At 49.4% G+C, this 23,186-nt stretch overlaps 3 protein-coding genes across 7 annotated transcripts; 2 read left to right on the top strand and 1 right to left on the bottom strand.

Moving 5' to 3' along the window:
* Positions 1 to 128: 128 nt before the first annotated feature.
* On the bottom strand, positions 129 to 6,487 carry creb3l4 (cAMP responsive element binding protein 3-like 4). Of its 4 annotated transcripts, none has more exons than XM_085424050.1 (10): positions 6,037 to 6,487; positions 4,731 to 4,874; positions 4,337 to 4,601; positions 3,494 to 3,603; positions 3,317 to 3,406; positions 3,128 to 3,234; positions 2,331 to 2,399; positions 1,837 to 1,921; positions 1,385 to 1,475; positions 129 to 1,060 (listed from the first exon to the last, which is right to left on the bottom strand). In XM_085424050.1, the coding sequence occupies exons 2-10, from the start codon at positions 4,869 to 4,871 to the stop codon at positions 750 to 752; spliced, it is 1,269 nt and encodes a 422-aa protein (XP_085280176.1). In that variant the 5' UTR covers positions 4,872 to 4,874; positions 6,037 to 6,487; the 3' UTR covers positions 129 to 749. The 4 variants fall into 4 exon arrangements, with proteins under 4 accessions (XP_085280176.1, XP_085280177.1, XP_085280173.1 ...); XM_085424051.1 differs by having other exon boundaries at positions 4,731 to 4,946; positions 6,042 to 6,487; XM_085424047.1 differs by having other exon boundaries at positions 6,042 to 6,487.
* On the top strand, positions 4,955 to 11,358 carry LOC146660033 (histidine N-acetyltransferase-like). Of its 2 annotated transcripts, none has more exons than XM_085424054.1 (4): positions 4,955 to 5,746; positions 8,919 to 9,038; positions 9,135 to 9,359; positions 10,092 to 11,358. In XM_085424054.1, exons 1-4 carry the CDS (start codon positions 5,711 to 5,713, stop codon positions 10,644 to 10,646), a joined length of 936 nt encoding a protein of 311 aa, XP_085280180.1. In that variant the 5' UTR covers positions 4,955 to 5,710; the 3' UTR covers positions 10,647 to 11,358. The 2 variants fall into 2 exon arrangements, with proteins under 2 accessions (XP_085280180.1, XP_085280179.1); XM_085424053.1 differs by lacking the exon at positions 4,955 to 5,746 and adding an exon at positions 7,627 to 8,163.
* Positions 11,359 to 13,242: 1,884 nt separating this feature from the next.
* slc39a3 (solute carrier family 39 member 3) lies at positions 13,243 to 19,650 on the top strand. Its single transcript, XM_085424046.1, has 4 exons — positions 13,243 to 13,402; positions 15,339 to 15,592; positions 16,486 to 16,616; positions 18,029 to 19,650. The coding sequence occupies exons 2-4, from the start codon at positions 15,391 to 15,393 to the stop codon at positions 18,692 to 18,694; spliced, it is 999 nt and encodes a 332-aa protein (XP_085280172.1). The 5' UTR covers positions 13,243 to 13,402; positions 15,339 to 15,390; the 3' UTR covers positions 18,695 to 19,650.
* The last annotated feature ends 3,536 nt before the right edge of the window (positions 19,651 to 23,186 follow it).

Genomic DNA, 23,186 nt, shown 5'->3' with positions numbered 1-23,186 from the left:
CGGAGGTGAAACTGAAACAGGTTCCTCTGCTCGGCCTGCAGGGACCGGCGGATCCGTGAAGTCTGACAGCGTTTAAAGGTCAAAGTTCAGACGCAGCAAAACAAACAAATCAATCCAAGAAACTGAGATCAGCAAAAACAGTTTAATTCACCCAGAAAGACATTTACACACGTTTCACTTCAGGGGGCGCTCTGCACATTCAGCGTGGCCAAAGTCTGAAATGATGAGGTCACCACGTGTCACAAAGGTGCACGAGCTCCTCGCAGCAGTTTGTAGATGATTTAGCTCCTTTATGATCAGGACACGCTACAAGAAAAAATCAAACTTGGCAATAATCACTCCAGACGTCACAACTGATTCATTTTTCATCCCAGAAAGAAAAAGAAAAGCGGTCACCGCACCGCGCTGCTAACATCCACACGTTTACGTGGCGTGTGAGCAACGCTGCAACTCAAACAAGTAACGTTTGCTCACGTATTTGTGAAGAAAACCTTTTATTTATTAAACAAACAAAGACTTTTGGCGTACTCGTGACTTAGCATGCTAACAGGCGACGGTGAAAAGCCACGGCGAGTTTGAACCTTCACCTTCGTGCTGGATGTCCGTAGATGCTAACAGGGTTTGTTTCGGCGTGAATAATACCGTCTGGTGTTTTTGATCATTTGAAATCCACCACCATAAATCAGCACCGATCAGCTGATCGATCGGGCAGGTCGGGTTTTTTTCCTTCAAAACAGGAAGTCCGGTTTCTACATCTCATCGGCGTGTCCCGGTTTGGCCTGATCGCGCCGTCCTCCTCGGACCGTCGACTTCTGGCCGAGGGCGCCGGGTTCCGTCTGCTCGGCAGTAACCACCGAGCCGTTTCCCGACCGGCTCCCCTCCGTACCGTCTGCGGCTGCGTGTTCGTGGTTTTCTGTTGGTTCTGGGAGATTCGACGTTCCCTCAGGAGGTTTTGATTGGCTGAGAGCGGGGGACTCAGACTGCAGGGACGTCGCACCGTAGGCGTTGTCTGAGGTCGGCTGAGAGGACGACGGATCCGTCAGGATGTTTCTGGAAATCACTGGAAAGATGAAAAAATAAATCATGAGTCCAGCGGTTTGACGTGCCGAGGAGAAAACGCGACCGAAGTTATTCCTAGGATTCATTTTCCAGTCTCTGAGGCAACATTCCTGCCAAACCGACAACATGAGACCAGGATTTACCGCGTTTACCTGCGTCGCCATATTTACACAGCGAGCGTCAGGAAACGCTCGAGCGCCTGAAGAACTATTTTTATTTAAAATGTTCAATCCTACAAACTCTCAGCTTCCCCAAAAGCCTCCATCTAAACCCTGTGCTGCCATCACAGATGCTCAAACAGGAAGTGATGTCATCAGGGACCAACCTCCTGTGGGTCTGTAGTCGTCGTCTGCACGGTGGCGGCTGAACGGGCTGAAGCTCGGCAGGATGATCAGACCGAGAGAGACGAGGATGATCTGAAGACACACGAGGAGCAGGGTCAGAGTGTGTGTGTCTGTGTTCCTGTCTAGCTGTCATTGTGAGGACCGAAATCTGCATTCTACTATACTTGTGAGGACACACAACCCGGTCCTCACAAGTCTGAAGACATTTTTGAAGCTCAAAATGTGGTTTCAGTGTCAGGGTTACAATTCGGTTATGGTTAGGTTTAGGGTCAGCATTCATTCATGGTTAGGGTTATTAAGGTCAATGAAGGTCCTCACTAAGATAGCTGAACGGGCTTGTGTGTGTGTGTGTGTGTGTAGGAGCAGAACTAAAACAAACAAACAAAAACAAAACAGACTTCATTCCACCTTAACGGGTTTAAGGTGGTCGTACCAGTAGGCAGGTGCTGGTCTGGGCTCCTTTACTGACCGTCTGCTTGATGAGAGACTGAAGCTGCTGCAGCTGAGCCAGCAGAGAGCTGAGGAGCAGGAACACAGGGGCTGGTTAGGGCTTACCTGAGCAGGTGAACCAATCAGCAAGCAGCAAACTCAGCAGGAAGTTCAAGAAGAAACTAAAAAGTAAATCTGACTGTTTCAGACAGACTCAGGTCCTCGTGACTGAGCTGTCCGAGGTTCACATTTAAAGTGAGAGCACAGTGCCCCCTGCTGGTGGGAGTCAGAACCACAGGGAGGTCTCCCTGATGTGGATGTTTCTGATCCTGTTTGTGACAGAAGTGTCTGGAATAACATGTCTGTGGTATTCATGTCACCAAACTGTGTGAGATTACAATAAAACCTACAGAGTGTGAGCTCGACATCGTTCCCTGTGTTTATGTCACAGGAAGTGACCTCTCTGTGACCTCAATAATCAGCAAAGCGTGTTCATACTTGTTACGTTTCTCCAGCTGCTCCACCGTCCGCTGCAGCTCTTTGTTCTGCATCGAGCACGCCGCCGCCCTGTCAGCGCACACACACGCACACGCACACACACACACACAGGTGTTACCATGGGGACCTCTGTGCAGACTTGAACAGGACATGAAGCCGTACATGTAAAGGTTATTTACATCACCGCTCACACAGACGTAACTCTGCCTGTGAGGCTGAGAGCTTTAAAAACACGTTTAGCGCCGTCTTCGTTAATGACAGTTTAACGCCAGTAACCCGGCGACGCCGCTCGGTGTCAAGGCGTAACTTTCTGTCGCTCTGCGGTTTCATCACCAATACAACAGGTGGCGCTGAGGTTTCTCTAAGCTGAAGAAGTCGCAGGAGGAAACACAATATGGGGCGGGGTTTGTGGTCACGACGGACCTATAGCATCGATTTAACACACAGCTGTGACTCCCTCATTACTCTGAACCCACAACAAAAACACATCTGAGCCGCTCTGGCTGACACAGAGCGAGCCCCTCCTTCTCCTGCTCATAGCAGCCAATCTGCAGGTGAACGTGTGACAACGCCGCCCTCATCCAGCGTTAACCCTCGTGACGCGGACTGCGACACTGGAGACGGCTGAAGTTCAGCGGGGTCACGACCCCTGGAGGATGGAAGGAAGTTCAAATTGAAAGTGAGAGCAGATAAATGAAGGCGGGGGGGCGAACTATCGACTCGCTGAAAAAACCTCACAACACGTCTGGAAATGGAGTCTCTGTCAGCGACGCGGCGGCGGTCAGCTGGCCGGTTACCTGCTCTCCAGCCCGTCGATGTACTCCTTCCTCCGCCGCCGGCTGTCCTGAGCCGACTGCTTGTTGCGGATCTTCCTCCGGACCTTCTTCAGAATTCGCTCCTCGGCCTGTGAATAAAGTTCGGTTCAAAGTCAGCAGCGTGCACCTGACACAGAAACGCGGCGGCCTGAGAGCATCTGTGCACCCGACCTTGGTGAGGGGGAGGTTGCTGGGCAGCGACACGCCCTCCTGGGTCAGCAGCTTCTGCTCCTCCTCGGTCAGCTGAAGATCCAGGCACAGCTGCAACACAAGAAGAAGAATGAGTCGTTAGGGCGGAGCCTGACGAAGGACAAGGAAAAAAAAAAAAAAAAGGAAACAGAGGCTCACCAGGTCGTCGTCGAGGCTGGGAGGAGGGATGGCGAGCCGCGGCGCCGAAACCACAGGTAGTTCGCTCACGACGCACGAGTCCGACAGCAGCAGCTGAGAGCTCCACTGATCTGCAGAGAGAGCGCACCACCGTTAACGACGCCACTCCTTCCTGTTTCTGCCGCGCTTACATCACACTGTCGATTTTTTCTTTAAATGGGTGGAGTCATAGTTTTTGGCTTCACACCAGGTCGTTTAACAGGAAGCTGAAAGCTTCAGTCTCGTGCCGTGAACGCCACCTAAAAATATTAAACAATGATTTAAAATCATCATCGTTCCAAACTAACCATGACGTCACCAGCAGGGGGCAGTGTTTCATCCATGTGCAAAACCAGCTCGCAGTTTCACATCAGAACGAGTTCGTAATTAAATTCAATTAACTTTGTTCATGTAGCGCCAAATCAATCGCTTTATATTGTAAAGACCCTCCAAACATAGAGACAAACACTCAAGCACTTTGGCGACAGTGGGAAGGAAAAACTCCCCTTTAACAGGAAGTAACCTCCAGCAGAGCCAGGCTCGGGAGGGGCGGGACCATCTGAGGGACCACTGAGCTGGGCATCATCTGCATAGCAATGAAAATGTATGCTATAGCTTCTGTTAATACTCACACGCCCCCTGGTGGAGACACCGGTACGACACTAAAGTTGGACTTCAGCTGATTCTCAGCATGAATCATCTGCTGATGCTTTAATGAAACAAACTTCTTTAAGCTCAGTCGACACGAGCATGAAGCTAGCTGCCGCCGCTGAATGTCGCCTGATTCGTCGAATCCTGAACGGCAGAAACAAAGCGTGGCCTCACCGAGCTCGATGGAGATGATGTTCTCCTGTCCAGCTCCAGTCTTAGCACTGCCCAGCCCGCTGATGTCATAAACCAGCTGGTAAACTGTCGTTGGCGCCAGCTGGGTGCCCGCTGCAGTCACCGTGGTGACAGGACTCTTGATGGCGGGGTCCTCGGAGATCCCGCTGTCGCTCTCTGATGACGGGTCAGCCGGTGGCCCGCTGGGAAACACCTCGTTTGGATTGACGGCGTGGAGGACGTCCTCGGAGTCGCTGTCATTGAGAATCTGATGAAGGTCACATTTTACACAGTCACGAACAGCAAGGCCACATCAGACATGGAAAAACTTGCCGCCACTTCAAAGTTTCAAATAAACACTTCCTCTCTGAGTGGTCATGTGATCACAGACACTCACACACTCGGGGTCCACCGCCCAGTCCTGCAGGGGTTTCTCTGAGCCGGCCGGGATGAGCTCTGAGGAGGAGAACGGACCGTCGAGCTGCCAGCTCCCGGATGCCATGACGCCGAGAAACAGCTCCCCGCTCTCTGCATCCATCACCTGCAGACACAGGTTCACACCTGGATCAGTACCAGACAGAGTGGGGGGAGGAGGAGGAGCTAGAGGCGGACACTGTATGGGAAAGCAGAGCAGAGGTCACAGCTGAAGCTCTTCAGCTCGAGTTCCTGAATACGACACCTTCGCTGTTCTGAAAGCCTGAGAAGCTGCAGCAGTGTGCAAAAGGCATCTGTGTGGGTCACATGACCTAGCAGCAGCTGACAAACAGACAAAGCAGGTGTGTGTGTGTGTGTGTGTGTGTGTGTGTGTGTGTGTGTGTGTGTGTGTGTGTGTGTGTGTGTGGAGAGCAGGTAAAGCAGCTCTGAGGAGGACATCCTGGTAGGCACACACCCAAACGCACACACCTGAGCTGAGACCTGATAGGCTGCCAAACGTGTTTCTCCGCAAACAAGCCCGACCTGTCCCACGTCTCTTAGCTTCCAAACACGACAGCGAGGAACCTGCAGACTGAGACCGCCTCCGATTTACCTGAAGTCACATGAGCTGATCAATAAAACAGCCTCACGGGTGAATCCAAGTCGTGCTTCAGAGGGAAACACTCCACCGAGCCAGCCTCAGCTGTACCCGCCACACCTATATCATCACCTGTTGTCCCAATTATGGTCTAGCAAAGGTCTTCCTGTTAGACTGTACGTAAAAGATGGACACAAGCTGCAGTCCAGCAGTGAGGTGATCTCTCAGACCCTCAGGTTAAAACTTTACAACATGTTTACAGCCCGCTACGGCAGCCTGCGAGCGCCCAAAGAAACCACAAGGACGTTTCTCCTGCAGACTGAGGGCCATTGGTTCATTGGTCGTTGGGTGGCTGCAAACAACCGATGACATCAACAATCAACGCGGGACTTCAACCAGCGGTCAGTGTCACAGCAGCCGTGTCCATCTTTGATATACAGCCTTTGCAAAGTCTCAGCTTGAGACGAACGACATCACAACAACACACCAGGTGACAACGCCGCCCTCATCCAGCGTTAACCCTCGTGACGCGGACTGCGACACTGGAGACGCCAGAGCACGCTCGCCACAGCCAGGGTGGAGCAGAGCTCATCCAACCGGGCTCATTCACTAATGAGGTCCCCGGTTGAGGCGAGACACCCAGAATGGGATTACTTTAGATTACTCAGTCAGAGATGAAGTTTAAACTCACCTTACCTCCAAAACAAATGGTCCAAGCTCCTACTGTCTACCCAGGAGAGGGTCGAACTGAGCATGTGCAGACTCCCACTGGTCACACCTGCAGTGACACTTATGACTTCTCATAACCGCACAGCACACTCCTGTACTTTTACTGTAACAGAGTACTTCTAAACTCAGTACTTTTCTCACTCTTCCTCTTTGTGTGCCATTCAAAAACTTTCCAGCACTCTCCAGGCGCGGTCCCGGTCGGACCGGAGGAGCAGCAGAGGATACTCACAGCTGACACACGGAGCTCTGCTGTTGTCGTTTCCGGTACAAACGCTCCGGATCTTCATCAGCGGTGCTCCTCCTCCTCTCTCTCTCTCTCTCACACACACACACACACACACGGACCTTCGTGTCGCTTCACGGTGGAACACGGAGTCCAGCTGGCAGCTCACAGCCTCCTCCGCCTCTGCGCATGCCCGACTTCTTCTTCTCTTCCTATAATCAGGCAGACTAAACAGAGCCCTCTGCTGTCTGAGGGCCACCAACAGGAATGTTAATAATATTATTATTAATGTCATTATCATAGTAATAATAATAATAATAATAATAATAATAATACATTTTATTTGAGGGCGCCTTTCAGAAACCGAAGATCACCTACAAAAGAAAAAATGAAAAGGAAAATAGTTTTAAAACTATATAAAATAAGTTAGAATTGCAAAACAAAACTTGACAACAGATAAAATCAGCACTAAAGCGAATTAGCCAGTTTGAACAGTGAGTTCAAATCTGCAGCAGGTTGTTAAAGGTTAAGAGTTGATAAAAATGACTCCGGTCTGACGTGATTTACAGCGTCATGGAATATCCAATGACCGTGCATCCGGTGCAGGAGCCCACCCTGGACAAAGATGGAGGGATCGCTTCCATCTGCAGCATGCAGATGTTCCACGTGTCCCTGGACCTGCTCTCCTGCCTCTGGGCTCTGGAGGTTTGAGGCTCTGCTGAAGACGGCTCCTCTGACGGTTCCCGTGTTATCAGCCATCATATGACTCTGTGTCATATGGGGGGGGGGGGGGCTAAGGTGTTCCTCTGTAGAGATGCTGAGAGGAGAACCGACTGATTTGGACCTAAGAGGCCTGACCCCACACTTCACCCACATGCCCATCCTGACGGCCACGAGAAGCATTTTCTCAAAGTTAATCTCACAGCAGCTCAATTCACTCTGACCACTACCTGTTGAACCTGAGCAGCAGGTCAGAGGTCAGAGGTTGCTCAGCAGAAGATGTAGAAGCACGAGTGTGATGTGTGCCTCAGGCTGAAGCAGCAGAAAACCTGAACATCTGTAATTACGAGCACACTGTTCTCTGCGAGTTGGTCAGCACCTGTGCCGACATGTTTGCTTCTCCAACATGAGGCTCCTCCCCTTTGTTTTTCTGTTCATTTTTATTAGTATTTACAAGTCTAAACCAGCAAACCCAACCAGAGCCCTGCTCCTAAACACCTGCCCCGTCACCGTGACTGCAGCGCTGGCACTTCACCACCAGGTGTGACTGTTTGGTCTCTGAAGGTTTCCTCTTACAGGTAACTCTTTAAATCTCACACCTCCACCATCTGATTGGATGCTGATGGATCCTCTGCTGGTGAAATCCTCGGCAGAGGGCGTGGCTTCAGAAGCTGCATTCACAGTCACCCGAAGTTCTGCAGAAGTGGAGTTTGAACAGTTTGAACTTTACGCACCTGCAGAAAGAATTTTACATGTTTTTAATGCTGAAACAAAGCTTTTATTCTGAAAATCTGAATCAGTTTTACCACTAAAGCACTCAGAGACACAAACGATGATAATCTGACAGATGAAACTATCGCTGTGAGAGGCGAACGCTGTCAGCACTCCAGCCCCAGCTGCAGGGGTGTGGATGCTGAACGCAGCCCTGAGCGTTGGCTGAGCAGACAGCTTTCTGACCTCTGGACTCTCCAGAAGCTTCGCAGAGGAACCGTCGACCGCTCTCTGCAGGTGCAAAGTGCTTCAGAGGTTCTGGAGACCGAAGCGTGCAGGAAACACCTCAGGGGCTGAAACAGGACCAGGATGTCTGCAGGAGGGGAAGCAGCTGATGTGGTGTACTGCCTGGCCCAGGAGCAGGACTTCCAGCAGGTCCCAACATTTTTCCATTAATAGTCACATGACTCTCTAAAGATCACAGGTCAGAGTGCGAGATGTGAACTCAGGCTGAATGCACAGGCTGAAGCCACTGATAGGACGACTGACCGCGGCTGCTCGAGCGGTTCTCTTCGCCTTTATGGCGTTTGCTCCATAAAACATATGAGGTGAAGGAGTGCACACCGCTGCAGCACGCCGCTGAACAGCTTTAAAAAACTTTGAACATCACATAATTTACTGCTGTGACTAACTAAAAAAACCTCATGGCCTCATTTCCTGTTTGCTTCGGCGCTTTGTCATTTCTCACAGGGACAAAGGACACACATGAATTGCAGGAGTCACAAGTTAGAATCGATACCTGAAGAAAATCTGAGCAGTCAAATAAAATCACAGTGATAAACTCTGAGCACCTCAGACAGACGACGCGTTCAGAGCTGATTTAAAGGTCTAAAGGGGTCTCCGTGGGGACAGACAGAGGCGTGGACCCTTTAGTTTCAGGCGAGGGAGGTTGCTGGGAGCAGCGACGACCTCTGACCTGTGGTTAACCTGGGAGATGTCGTGGAGGTGATTGATGGAAGGCTTTAACAGCCAAACTTAAAATCAGTGCTGAGCGTCACGGACCCGTGTGTCGTCGTTTGCTCTGCGCCAATTAGAAGTTGTCTGTATTCTGACGTCTGTTTGAGGCGGAGTCAGGAACGCCCAGGTGTCCTCAGAGCGTCGTTCCTAACAGAGCCCGTGTTGTCCCGCAGGTCCTGAACATCTGCACGCCTGATGACTACAACGGGCTCGATTACATGGCCGCCTTCTTTCACCGCTGGCTGCAGGAGCCTGGACGCGTCGTCTTCATCGCCCGGATCGACGGCAGAGTGGTGAGGCGTGAAGGCGAGCCCTGAGGAAGCAGACCGCAGTTTTCATTTCACGGCTCTGTTTTTCTACACTGAGCTGCATTCTCCATCTCCCTGCAGGTGGCACTGGAGTCTGCGCTCCTGGTGGATGGCGGTCAGACGGCAGTACTTCAGGGGCGCAGGGTGGTGTCCGATCTGAGGGGCAGCGGCATCGCCAGCGCCCTCCAGACGCATGTGACCAACTACGTCCGCCGCTACTACCCAGAAATCTCTGCTGTGAGGCTGAGCCGAGGAGACAATCCTTCAGTGAAGACGCTCGCCAAGTACAGGCTCATCGCAAAGGAGGTGTGTCACAGTCCACCGGTTTGTGATTGTGACCAAAGTTGGTGATAATTCTTCATCACAGCGACGTCGCGCAGCTGTTTGCAGAAGCTGATGCGTCTGTTCGAGCGGCGCCGTTCCCTTTATTCTGACCGTGCTGTGCAGAAATGCCGCGTCCTCCTGAAGCACGTAGACTTTCAGTTCATGAACGTCGTGGTTGAGAAGTAAAGCTAATGTGTCGATATTCATAGGAAATGAATCAAAGGGTTTTTAAAAATAAATAACGACTTGAATTCATTTATAATTACTCTCCTGTTAGGACTGCAGGACCGGCACAGTGTCATCACACTGACGTTTGGTCAGAGATCACCGCTGGCTTCTAGTTATTGCAAGGTGGCCTTTGTTGTTGTGGTTACCGTGATGCTGCAGACACATCCTAAGACTGAGCGTGCTCTGAGCACTTACAGTTGAAGAGTCCGCCTGGTTTTTCAGCCTGGACTGTAAACGATCCCTCCGTGTCCACTGAATGGAAACTACAGATGTGTGGTTCTTAGTTTGGCCTCAGACTCATGACGGGGGTGAAGAGCACACATGCCACGTGATTGGATGATGGACTGGATCACAGCATGAATAGTCCGGTTGCATGTTGTGACCAAGCCTGAACTTGGACTTGTTTCCCGAGCGACTGCGATGAGTCGAACCAGAACAGGTAAGTAAACCACAGACTCACCCCGTCCTCTCTGTCGCCCCCTGCAGGCCATCTTGTCTTTGTGCTGTGAGGCGGTCAACCTGGGCTCCTTCATCACTGAGCTTCGATCCAAACATCCGCTCCACGCCGACTCCTCCTGTGGTCCGGTCACGCTGAGCTGGCGGCAGGCTGAGACGCTGGTCCTGTCCGACCACGTGGTTTCCAACCTGCTGCCCGGCAAAACCATCATCAACGACTGGGAGCCCTTGAAGCCGGTGGAGGCCAACCTAGAGGTGCTGCAGCGCAGAGGCCTAACGTGGATCGTAGACCGTGAGTTCGAGCCCGCTGCCCTCAGTCTGGGCACGCCACCGTATGCCGTACCCTACCGCCACAATGCCATGCGCCTCAACATCAACATCTTTGGCCGCAGTCTGACATCGGTGTGCGCCGTGTTTCTGGCACAACTGGAAGCTTTCCTGCCGAGTCTTAAAGGTTACCTGGTCTGCCACACCTACGTGGATCCTGGGCTGTGGGCGGGCTTACGTCAGTTCTGTCAGAACGATGCAAACGTGTCATTTTTTAAGGACTACTGGGAGGAAGTCATACTGGAGACAGACCTCTGACTGGCCTCGGCGTGACAGCTTGAATGCTGGCGGATATTTTGACCTCTGCCAGGATTCCTTCAAACACTTCCAAACCTTTTGTCCTGGATTCCCAGGATCCCGTGAGGTTCCACATGCAGGTTTAATTAAATGTTATAAGTTTGTTTAGAAGCACTAGTGTGAGTTTTAACAATTCAATAGGAAATCATCATCGTCACTCAGAGGTAACCGCTAGCAGCTGAGAGAACCTCGGTTCTAGGTCAGCTGCTAGAGGTTGTTGTGGAGTTTCAGCACGTTTCAGATATTTTCCATTCTTCCAAACGTTCATAAGTCACGTGTGACAATCGGGAAGGTTTCTCTGTTCTTGGAGGATTGAATTGGCTTTGTGAGGACTGTCTTCATCCTTGAACGGTTAACAGCGGTGCCTCAAATGGCTCCTCGCACTGACGCGTACCTACGAGAAGAGTTTTCTCTGCTAAACAAAGCTTCGTGTTTAAATCTAAGACACCGTCTGACGGACATAAAGTGATTTTTACTGTCTGCGTGTGACAGACGCAGCAGTGTTGACAGGCTTGTCTTTGTGTGGAAGATAAGGTTTGTTTATGATCTCATGTGATGCACCTTTACCTGACACACACCTTTATGTTCACCTGCTGACCCACGCATGAAACGTTCTTAAAATTCTGACTGTCGATATGTAATCACCAGGTTGTTGCTGCTTGAATATAAATAAAATCAGATATTTGAATCTTGATCTGGCTCTGTGGTCTTTCTGAGTGCCTCGCCCTGTAAATCCACCGAATCAGGCGGGAAACCCATCAGCTGACCTCGCCTCTGGGGACAAAGGTCAGTTTCTAGAATCGTCCGAGTGAAGTGAGAAGATATTTCTGTTTCTGTCCTCCAGCCACTTTTTACACATGCACACTTTACAAGGTGAACTAAAAGCTAAATGTTTGTCGATTGAGTCTCGATGTTCCTGCAGGGAGCCAAAGACGGCTCGGACTGGACGGAAACGACAAACCTTCAGATTCCCAGAATCACACTGTTCTTTCCCACATTATAAAAACCTTTCAGACGCTGTGTTGGATTTCTACAGCGTTATCGGAGAGCTTTAAAGGTGGTGAACTTTGAGTGTGGGCTTCTTTGTGCTTCTTGGATTGTGGTGTGTGTTTTTGTGTTTCCCTGGTGTCCACTGTGGAGTTTACTCGGTGTTGTGAAGGTTCCTGTTTGGGTTCTGACCGAGTAGAAAAGTCCAGAAAAGCATCATGTTGTAATCAGCCACACCTGCCACTCATTAGAGATCACAGAGGAGTCGCCCCCTGATGGACAGAAGAGGCAATGCAGGTTTAAGGAGCTCTGTCCATCTTTGTTTACAGTCTGTGGTTTAGTACTTTGGCTATTTCGTGTGTTTCAGTCTCTTTCTGTGTTTCTGCATCTAAATGAAGTTGATAGTTGGACGTCTGGATTTTTTCATAGTATCTGTCTATCCTTGTGTATAATTTAATTTTTTCACTGTGATTGGTCCTAAATTTGAGGTCATCTGCTTTGTTTTTTATGGTTTTTCATGTAAATGAAGTAGATTTTTAGTCATTTTGAAGTTTTGTGGTGTGGTTTCTGGTATCTGTGTCTCAGTAATGATTTTGGATCATGAGGTGTTGCTTCCAAAGGCCAGGACGACTTTTGTTTGTGCTTACTGTGACCTTTGAGCCCGAAGTTTTCACAGCTGCTCTAACCACAAACAGCTTAACAGACGTTTTACTGCTGCCAGAGTGCTGACTGCAGCATTGTGTGATTTATGTACCAGTGAAGCTTCCACAGTGTCACGCACACAGTCACTAACAGGCAGTGGCGTTTGACCTCTGACCTCCTGTGATTAATGAGTGATGGAAAGTGACACTAACATGGACTCTTGGGATTCCTGTTAAGCTACAAAGTCAGCAGCTGGAAGGATCCGCCTCCCGCTCCAGCTGAGTGAAGTCAGAAAACGACAGGGGATTTCGGCCTTCAAAATAAAAGCCTCACGTTTAGTTTTTGAGAAAAGAATCAGTAAATGCCTTTGTGTAGGCTGAGAATTAAAAATAAAGATGAACATGAGCTTCTGACAGTTTTCACTGCAGCAAAATAAAAACACAGCAACTTTTTTTAAACAACAATTTATTAATTGAATAAATTAAAGCGCATCAGGAAAATAAAGCTGAAGACGAACGTTCACTTCAGAGGAGAGGCAGGCTCTGCTCCCCCACCAATCAGCAGTCAAACATTTGGATCAATAGGATCAGGTGTGACAGAGCACCTGTGCTGCGAACCCACGCACAGATCCATAAATATTACAGATCAATGATTAAAAACGTAAGACGTGGCTCGTAAAAGGCTGAGATGAACTCAATTACCCTTTTCTGATTGACTTACCTGATTGACTGTTATTGATGACTGATCGAGGGTAAACATGAAGAAAATCTGTGATTTTTCAACATAAATGAAAACTTTAGCGTTATGACGTCACATACATGAGGGACAGGAAGCGTTTGATGGTCCGGGGTCTCCTCCTGCTGGACCCAGGACCGAACCGGAAACCAAACACTGACGGGCTTTTATTTTGTAAAGAGGAAATGCGGTGTTTTATTGCGGAGCGCTTCACAGCAGCTCCCTCACGAGGCGGGATCAGCTGGTGGGAACTGAGTCACCACTTCCCGGAGAGCAGCACCGAGAGAAGCTCACGCCGCCGATCAGCTCTGATACCGAGAGCCTCACCTGAGCGCGAGCCCGCGGCTGAACAGGTAAGGGTGTTTGGACACCTGAGCGGAGTCTGTGCGCGGGACCGTGATCTGCTCCGGAGTAAAAATATTGCGTTACCTCGGGATCATCAGCGGGAAACACACGATGGTTACCACGGTTACGCCTCCATGACTCACAGACTGCGCGTGCGCACTAACTAAAACCCCTTTAACGTCTGATTAGTTGCGCGAGGAAGAGTCGGTGCACATCTTTATGACGTAGCAGATGTTACAGCTGTGGTAAATCTGCGCAGCTGCTTAATATTCGGTTATTCGACTCACCAGCAGTCGGATACAAACTGATCTGACCTCTGACCCCGTGCCTCAGTCTGTAAACATGTTTGTTTCTGCCTGACTCGCTGCTGCCCCTGCGGCACAGCAGAGGAACTGCAGGGGGACCGCCCACTCCGATTTCAGACACGTCCTGAAATAACGTGGAAATCCCCCCCAATCAGATCAGACCCGCCCCTCCGTCTGAGCCACTCACACCTGCTGCCACTTTCAGTTAATCCGCCTTCTTCACCGCACTTCCTGTCAGCGCGCCGCTGCCTCTGTTTGCTGCTCTTATCGATTCCTGGGGTCACATGACTCATGGCGCTCTGCACATCACAAACATCTCTGTTTGCTGCATGAGCTAAACATCACACAGGAAGTTCATCACCCCGCCTATGCCCTAGCCCACAGGAGGGCGGCGAAACTGTGACCTCACCGAGCGACCTGCAGGCGAGGGTTAAACTAGTGATGGGCAGATGAAGCTTCATGAAGCACTGAAGCTTTTCATCCAATTGGTTCACCCCAACGCGAAGCTTCTTGAAGCTTCATTTGCTCTAGTAGGACACCTACTGGACGTAAAAATAATAGCTGGCATGAATTTGAAGAGTGTGGCCTTTTGCACACAGCCTGTAAATGTCAACAACAAAAGGAGTGTGTAAAACATGTATATTGTAGTGATGGCAGTATACTGTGTATATTTATGCTGGCAGAATGTAAAGACAATAAAACAAAGCACAAATATAAATATCACACACGTAACTTATTACAGTTGTATAATATTGTTATATCATTTAGTAACATCACTGCATGCTATATTATCATTGCATTTGATGGCTCACCTGGTCTTGCTCCACAATCGGTGTCCCCCTTATTCTCATGCAAAGCTCTGTAGTGCCTAAGCATGGATGAGGTGTTGTTGTTATATCCCAGCTCCCTGGCACAGAGCAAACACTTCACCTTGTACAAAAGTAACGACAGCTTAACATAAGTTTTATTGCACCATCAGTATTATGAAAATACATCTTCTGTGGAAATTTACATACCTTGTTGGGAGATATAAGCTCAAAATGTTCCCACACAGGGGAGGACATCCTCCTCTTCTTAGCTGGCTCCATTCTCTCCTGACTTTCTCTCCTCACGCTCATAAACCTCCAAACTGTCTCCAAACTCTCACTAACAACTCTCCATCAAACACCCACATTTTGAATGAAGTCTGAGGGGTTTATATCTGTCATAGCTCGCGGCAAAGTTCGAACCACTTCATGAACCAGTCACGTGGTACAGCCGGGCAGCGAGGCTTCGGACGTCATCATTTTCAGCTCCTCCCATAAATGAAGCAAGCCTCGATACGCGCTTCGCGGAAACGCCCCTCCATTACTCGACACAAGCTTCGAAGCCTCGATACAGAACGTCACATCACTAGGTTAAACTTTAAGAGCACCGTCCTCATGCTGACTGATTGTGTGTGTGTGTCTGGCTCAGAGCAGCCTGTGAACATCGCATACGTCAGGTTTCATCGTCAGCTGCTAGGAGTACGTAATGCGTTAGTCTTTGCAGACTCACAGGTGTGATCCAGGCGCAGCGCCGCAGTTCGCCCGTACCTGCAGGAAACCATCATTCAAATGAAACATGTGTCTCACTGTGTTGTTCTTCCTCTGTCTGACAGACTCTCGTCCTCAGAGCGAGTCCACGATTGCGGTCCGGTCCAGAGAGCTGACATGGCTGTCGCAGGCGGAGCATCCTCCTCTGTCCTCGTGTCTTCAGCAAAGGAAACGGCGGCGCTGAAGGTGAACCCGGCTGACGTCCCTGCCCTGGAGATCAAACTAGGAGCGCTGGCGGTCCTGCTGTCAGTCACGCTGCTGTTCGGATTTGCCCCGCTCTGCATCGTCCGAGGGGCGGGGCGCTTCAGCGTGCAGCCAGGTAAACTGAGCAGATAAACGTTTCCAACATCGGTTTCTGTGTGAGGAGGTCAGAACGTCAGAAAGAAAATATTTGGACTGGGTGGCTGAAATCAGCCGTGCTCATGCTGGCTTTGCATGGACAATTCTTCTTTTGAGCATGGTGTTCTGCAGGTCAGAAACACGCTCCTCCCACTTTCAGCCAACGGTTTTCCAATTGGCCATGCCTCCTAAAGGCAGGTGGGTGGGGCTTCACATGCTCTGGTAGTAAAATACATGAGAGGAAGTGGGGAGACGCAGGATAACGGGTTTAGGTTTAGATCCCGCTGAGCCCGAAGCCACGCTCGGAGCTCCAGGATTAGTCTGCAGTGTTTTCATCTCACAGCTCGACTTCCTGTTTTCTCCTAACCAGCTGATTAGATGTGACGTCGTGTGATCTCTGTGCAGTCACTCGATCAGCTGCAGCAGGAGAACATGAATCCATGAGCGCTGCTCTGCAGGGCTGTTACACGACGCCTTTCAGGAGTCTGACTTTCTGTTTGCTTTCAGTTTCAACCTCTGGCTCTGCAGCAGTGTGATTGATCCGTGTTATTGATCCGTGCGATTGACCTGTGTGATTGATCCGTGCGATTGATCCGTGCGATTGATCCGTGCGATTGATCCGTGCGATTGATCCGTGCGATTGACCTGTGTGATTGATCCGTGCGATTGATCCGTGCGATTGATCCGTGCGATTGATCCGTGCGATTGATCCGTGTTATTGATCCGTGCGATTGACCTGTGTGATTGATCCGTGCGATTGATCCGTGTGATTGACCTGTGTGATTGATCCGTGCGATTGATCCGTGTGATTGACCTGTGTGATTGATCCGTGTGATTGACCTGTGTGATTGACCTGTGCTGTCCGTGTTGCAGATTTAAGGCGCCTGCTGCTGAGCTTGATCAGCTGTTTTGCTGGAGGCGTGTTCTTCGCCACCTGCCTGCTGGACCTGCTGCCCGACTACCTGCAGAGCATCAACGAGGCCTTCAGCAGCGCCGGGATTAAGGTAGGAGAGCGCACACGCTCACCTGAGCACACGTTAAAGAGGCCTGAAGAGAAACCGCAGGTAAAGCCTCACCGTCACGCTCAGAGATGCTTTAACGTCTGAGCTGGCTGAGCCCACCGATCCTGCTCTCAGACAGTGATGTAACTCTGGATTTAATAAAAAACAGCTTAAAGTCAAAGTTTCAAAATCCTGTTTAGCGCCATCTTATGTCCGCACGACTGTGACGTCATGTGGTTGGTTGTTAGCTAACTCGTGACAGGATCGATAACTCTGAGTAAAAGCTTCAATGCTGCAACAATGAGCTGATGTTAGAGCGAGGCCTGTCTGTGGCAGGAAGTGACTGTTTGACTCGCTGCACTCGAACAGACAATGTTGGTGTTTGTAAAGCACAACCTCCGACACTCCAGCTGTTCAGGCCGGCTGCACCGAGCCTGCAGTCAGCGGCCACGCAGATGTTGGCGAGTGTTTTTGTTTCCCCACCACAAACAGTTTACTGCACGCGTGTCGCACCACAAACATCCATTAGCACGTCTGCAGGAAAACCCTCTGGAAAAAAAGGAAATCTGCAATAAGCACAAAAATAAGTACTTTTAAATAAATAATAAATATTTAATATTATTTCTCACAATTGTTGAATGAAGTTTATTTATAGATTTGGTCATGTCGGGCCTCCGTAGAGCTCGTTGCTGGAAATTCAGTTTGTCAGCGTTGAAATGCTTTTATTTTGAAGCAGCAGCTGGTTTATTTCCTATCCTCAGAGTTCGCCACAGCGCTCACAGGAAACTGAGCGAGAGGGAAGTGAAAACGTTCAAACTCAGAGAGGAAGAGACACAGACGCTGAGCCGTCCGTCACTCCTCTGCTGTCTTAATTATTCAACATTAACATTTGTTTTCTGAATGTTTGGAGCTAATAAAGTCCGACAGATGCTTTTAATTTTGAGGACAAACGTAACAAATTTGAGTTTTTTTGACATTTTATTGACGATGTTGGTTTTTTGTTTTTAGAATATTCACATTTTTGGGACATATTTGTAGTTTTATTTTTATGTATTTATTTAAACTTGGAGGATTTAAAAAAACCTCTACAAATTTGGACATTTTAATGAATTCTTATGGTTTAATGTCATAAATAAATCTGGCATATAAAAATCATATTTGGAGATTTAAATGTAATCCGGTTGAAGCTGCATCTCTGATCATGTATGTCATGTGTTATTGATCGTGTCCATGGCGATGAGAACGTTCTGGAGTTTCTACTCTTAACGTTTTATTAAATATTGACGTTTTTTCGATGATTTATTCGGACATTCAGATCTGTGAACATTTAGGTCTTAGTTTTGGACCCTGGAGATAAATCCAGATGTAGGTATCTCAAGCTGACTCTTCTTCTCCTCCTCCTCTTCCTCCCTCAGCTGCAGTTCCCCCTGCCCGAGTTCATCGTGGCTATGGGCTTCTTCCTGGTCCTGGTCCTGGAGCAAATCATCCTGGCCTTCAAGGACCAGACGTCGCCGTCCCCGGAGGAACGGCGCTCTCTGCTGGTGGACTCCAGCATTCAATCCAACGATCACCACCGCCGGGGCTCAGTGGACTCGGACGGTCACTTCCACGTGGACTTTGGTTCTCAGTCCGCCCTGCGCGCCTTCATCCTGGTCTTCTCGCTGTCGCTGCACTCGGTGTTTGAGGGGCTGGCGGTGGGGCTGCTGGAGGAGGGGCAGGAGGTGCTGGAGATCTGCCTCGCCCTGATGATCCACAAGAGCATCATCTCCTTCAGCCTAACCGTGAAGCTGTGTCAGGCCCGGCTGCGTCGCTCCGTGGTGGTCGGCTGCCTGCTGCTGTTCGCCGTCATGTCGCCGCTGGGCGTCGGCCTGGGCGTCGGCCTCACCGAGACCAAGACATCGCCGGGGCACCAGCTGGCCCGCTGCACGCTGGAGGGGCTGGCGGCGGGAACCTTCATCTACATCACCTTCATGGAGATCCTACCGCACGAGCTCGCCGCCGGCAGGAACCGCATCACCAAGGTGGCCATGCTGCTGGTGGGCTTTGCCATGGTGACCGCCGTGCTGTTCATCAAACTGTAGAGGCAGACGGCGAGAGGGCGAGCTCCGTGTGCGACTTCAGAGACGTCGCATGGTTCAGAGCTTCATTAGGAACACGTGTTTAATTTTTGTGACGTTAACGAGAGACGAAGACTTAAGCCAAAGAGAGACGGCGCGAGAGCGCCAGGGGGAGGAGCAGAACAACCCCGCAAACCTGATCCGTTAAAGTTTCGTGCCCTCCTTCGAGGTCTCCTCTGACCGCCTGCAGGGTTTGACAGAAACCCACCAATCAAACCCCCTCATGAGCCGCACCTGGTGACAGCGGGGAGCGAAAACTCCCTTTTAACAGGAGGAAACCTCTGGCAGGCTCAGGGAGGCGGGATGAAGCTAAGGAGCCGCAGCAGGCGATCGAACACCCAGGGAGGGAAGAAGTGCATCATGGGAAGCAGGCTGGCCTGCTGCAGCGCTATCTCAGAGTTCAGGGTGCAGCGGGAGAGCAGCCATATTTGATGGCTAATAGAGGCGTAACGGCAGGTCGTCGAGCTGTTCGAACTTCCTGTTTGGCAGCTTTTATTGGAGGTTCCAGGTGGAGACGCTTTGGCTGTTTAGTTACATCGAAGAAACGACCGACGGAGCAAAGACCCTGATCACATGACCGATACTCCGACCTCCTCGTGAGCAAAGTCCCAAGGAAGGCCTGAAGTGATCGACCAACCACAAACCTCCAATGTGCTCGCCTCAGAGGAGCGTCCCAGAGCTGCGCCCCAGAGCTGCGCGAGATTTCAGCTTTTAGAACGAACGCGTTGCTAAACAAGGAAAACCTTCAGAAATCTGACTGGAATGTTTGGAGGCGTCGGAGCCGGAGGAGAGCATGTTTTCGTGGAGAGCTCTATTTTAACTGACAGCAGGATTCAAACACTTGTTTTTTGTAATAAAAGTATTTTTAAACATGTAAATTTACTGTAATCAAGTTTGTATAAAATCATGCAGAAAATAAACATGCGTGTTTGAATGTTTATTTCATGAGACGGCGTCCTGCAGCCGCACAGCCACGGGTCAGACGGACGCAGCACTGAGCCGAAACGACAGGAAGCAGAAACGCAGAAACATAAAGCGCATCTGTACTGAAGTAAAAGTACTCGATTACATTAAGACTCAAGTATTTTCAGAGACGTGAGGTCAAATCTCTGCTGCGTGACGCTTTCTCAGCTCCTGTAATCTGATTACTCGGCAAAGATAAACTGATTACTGATCTGTGGATCGGCAGCACTGATCCAGGACGAAGTCTGACAGCTCGACAGTCACATGACCGCCTCGGTACGCGTGACAACAGTCTGAGCAGCGATGACGCGTCGTGACGGATTTTTGTCCTCAGCTTTAGCCGCCGACCGTCCATCGTATCCAAACACGTCGGGCGCTCGAGCCGACGGAAAACGGTTTTATTCTCATTTTATCTGAGAAACAAAAAAGTGTTTTTATGCAAACTGCAGGCGGAAAACCAACATGGCGCCAGTGACTGTGCTAGTCCATCTTTTACATACAGTCTGTGTTCCCGTGGAACAGGAAACAAGCGTTTTCTGTTTGTAAAGCTAAATCAGAGCTGCCCTGGAAACAAGTTTGTACCATGTGGCCTCGGATCGCGGCGAAAAATAAATCACCATGACGACGACCACGTGGCACGGGCCTGCAGACTGAACGGTGACGCCTGGGGGAAATGTCAACTCTGCTATCGCTGCAGGTTTCTGGGTCGCTGACAGACGCCCCATTTTTCCCTAGTAACCTGTGGTTGCCATGGTTACAGGCCATTTCCTTGGCAGCTGCTCTTCAGCGATGACCTCGCTGATGTCAGGATGTGAGGCGTGTCCTTGTTCAGGTGAAGAAGCAGTCGGAGCGCCGCTGAGCGTTCCTCTTTCACTTCAGTCCGAGCCGCCTGCGGTCGGTCTGCAAGCAACTTTCAGCTCTCCCACCGCAGCCCCGACACGGTGTGTGTGTGTGTGAGAGATCACCTCGTTCATGTCACAGTTTCACTGATGAGCCACAACAGTTCAGCAACACAGCGACACCTGTGTGACCTCATCAGTGCACCTGAGAGGACAGCAGCAGAGCGATCGCAGCTGAACAATCACCGCAAACGTGACAGGAGCTGAATTTCAGGGCTGTGTCCCAGTTCAGGGTCTGCAGCCTCAACGGTCCTCAAGGGCCGCGTACTCAAAGACCGCTGAGGCCGGAAGTGCGAGGCTTGTGAAATGGGTGGTCTAGCCTCCGTCGCGCTGCCCGGGTTGCCTAGCAAATCAAATCAAATCAGATCACTTTTATTGTCACATCACATGTGCAGGTACATTGGTACAGCACATGTGAGTGAAATTCTTGTGTGCGAGCTTCACAAGCAACAGAGTTGTGCAAATACAATAATGTAAACAAGCAAAATACAAGAATGGCTGCATCTGAAACTAATAAATATATGTACAATATATAATAGTGTATGCATTTCTGGATGTGTATACTAAATATTTTTCTACGTGTGTGTGTGTGTGTGTGTGTGTGTACACATATTTTACAAATTAAATAGAGTAAACAATAAATAAAATATATAAAATATACAGAGTTGAATATGTGCAAAACAAGTGGCATTTATATACAGTGTGGAGTGCATAATGTTGAAGTTCCAGTAGTGAAGCTGAGGTGTCTATGACGTGTTCATCAGTCTGATGGCCTGGTGGAAGAAGCTGTCTCTCAGTCTGCTGGTACGGGACCGGATGCTGCAGAACCTCCTTCCTGATGGAAGCAGTCTGAACAGTTTATGGCTGGGGTGACTGGAGTCCTTGATGATCCTCCCCGCTTTCCTCAGGCAGCGCTTCCTGTAGATGTCTTGGAGGGAGGGAAGCTCACCTCCAATTAACCATAATAGCTGGAAACGCGTGTTTGGCAGAAATGAAGGAACATGTTTTGTTCGTTTGTTTGTTTCTACACGAGCTTTGTGTGATTTAAGTATCTGAGGCTGAGACCACGGGACTGTAAACATGATTGTTGGGCTTCATTTCTGTGCTAAACAGTCATTTTAAGATTAGCTAGTAAATAACAATTAGCTGATGTTGTTCATGAGACTAAAGTCAGTGTAAATATGAGATGGCCAATATTATAGTTATTATACTAATCATTATTAGTTATTACAGCAGTGAGTTTGAACTCTCAAATCAAATCACTTCTATTGTCACATCACATGTGCAGGTACACTGGTGCAGCACATGTGAGTGAACTCTGTCAAACACTGAGCTTCAGTAAAGATTCAAGTTGCAGCTATTTATATGTCCTATCACCTTAAATCTTCACTCAAAGACACTCGAGTACCTTTGACAGTGTGTATACAGATGTATTACATATAAGAGACAAATATTGTTCCTTCAGTATGTTGTCATTATTACATTTGTCTCAATGCTTACATATATGTGTAAAAAGCAAATGTACGAGCTGTGATAACCGTGTCTGATAGAATGAAGAGTAGACTGATATATGAAATATTCCTTTAATGGGTGAGAAAATGTCCAAATGTCTTCAAAATGAAGGACGCATTTGAGGGCTGCATTTGGATCAGCCTTTGAATTGGGACAGCCTTCGTCGCGCCGCTGTGACGTAATCGGCCTTAAAATGCGGCCTTTAAGGCTGTAGACCCTGACTCGGGATACAGCTCAGGACGCGCCTGAAGGTGCTGGACGAGCACAGGTGAGAGCAGCAATCACAGAGCGTGTTTACAACAAAACTTTATTGGCAAACAATGAAAAGGCCAAAGTGATCGGCTGACCTCATCGTTACATCAGAAATAAAACAAGAAACCCGCTGCTGACGATAAAAAGAAAATAAAAGTAATGGACCAAATGAAGAGATGTCAGGGTCAAGAACTTTGACCCTAAATCACAGTGAAGACTCAAAAACGAGGAGACGCGACTGAACTACAGGTGGTCTGAAGGTTTCTTCTTCTGCACTCTGTCTTCCACAGACTCGGATTAACTTTATACTCACACAGTGAGGAAGAATAGGATCCCCACCTTGACCTTTGATCTCTAATCTCTGCAGCTGGAGGGAAATGGAGGAGCAGCCTGCAGCGGCTGAACTCTGCCGGCAGGGGGCGCCAACACACCTCAGCCGAGCCATCTTAGCTGGTCTGTGAGCCAGAGGTTACACTCCCCACGAAGAAACGCTGAACTCTGTCCACGTGACCTCCCCCCCCCACACACACACACACTTTTTTAATACAACTTTGAATTGTTTAAGTCGACAGAAATAGGTTCGATTATTTAAATCTAATACATTAATTTTGATTTTGTAAATATCTTTAATTCTTAGCAAGATGAACACAAAAAGACTGAACATGCTTTCTTGTTTGTTCAGGATTGAAAAAATAATTAAAAGAAAAACCAACAACAGAGCTGCTGCCTCGTCAGCTCCTGGCTGTGAACCCGGTCCCGGTCTTCCGGCGGCTGTGAACACGGTTCCCCGGCGGGGTGTTTTCGGCCGGGTTTCGGTTGGTCCCGCTGCG

The sequence above is a fragment of the Rhamphochromis longiceps genome, linkage group LG11, assembly GCF_057381845.1.
Source record: "Rhamphochromis longiceps isolate RC_006_pf linkage group LG11, R_longiceps_female_GT1.1, whole genome shotgun sequence".
In the NCBI taxonomy this organism is placed as follows: Eukaryota; Metazoa; Chordata; class Actinopteri; order Cichliformes; family Cichlidae; genus Rhamphochromis; species Rhamphochromis longiceps.
Note: the sequence above shows the minus strand (reverse complement) of the source record. Positions and strands in the feature narration are given on the sequence as shown.

Excerpts from the sequence above, each read along its gene's own strand:
- LOC146660033 (XM_085424053.1), top strand. The coding sequence starts at position 8,098 with ATGTCTGCAGGAGGGGAAGCAGCTGATGTGGTGTACTGCCTGGCCCAG. Across the intron at positions 8,164-8,918 it reads AGGAGCAGGACTTCCAGCAG|GTCCTGAACATCTGCACGCC; the intron begins GTCCCAACATTT and ends GTTGTCCCGCAG. Across the intron at positions 9,039-9,134 it reads CCCGGATCGACGGCAGAGTG|GTGGCACTGGAGTCTGCGCT; the intron begins GTGAGGCGTGAA and ends ATCTCCCTGCAG.
- creb3l4 (XM_085424050.1), bottom strand. The coding sequence starts at position 4,871 with ATGGATGCAGAGAGCGGGGAGCTGTTTCTCGGCGTCATGGCATCCGGG. Across the intron at positions 4,602-4,730 it reads GGGCGGTGGACCCCGAGTGT|ATTCTCAATGACAGCGACTC; the intron begins GTGAGTGTCTGT and ends GACCTTCATCAG. Across the intron at positions 3,235-3,316 it reads GCAACCTCCCCCTCACCAAG|GCCGAGGAGCGAATTCTGAA; the intron begins GTCGGGTGCACA and ends CTTTATTCACAG.
- slc39a3 (XM_085424046.1), top strand. The coding sequence starts at position 15,391 with ATGGCTGTCGCAGGCGGAGCATCCTCCTCTGTCCTCGTGTCTTCAGCA. Across the intron at positions 15,593-16,485 it reads GCGCTTCAGCGTGCAGCCAG|ATTTAAGGCGCCTGCTGCTG; the intron begins GTAAACTGAGCA and ends TCCGTGTTGCAG. Across the intron at positions 16,617-18,028 it reads TCAGCAGCGCCGGGATTAAG|CTGCAGTTCCCCCTGCCCGA; the intron begins GTAGGAGAGCGC and ends TTCCTCCCTCAG.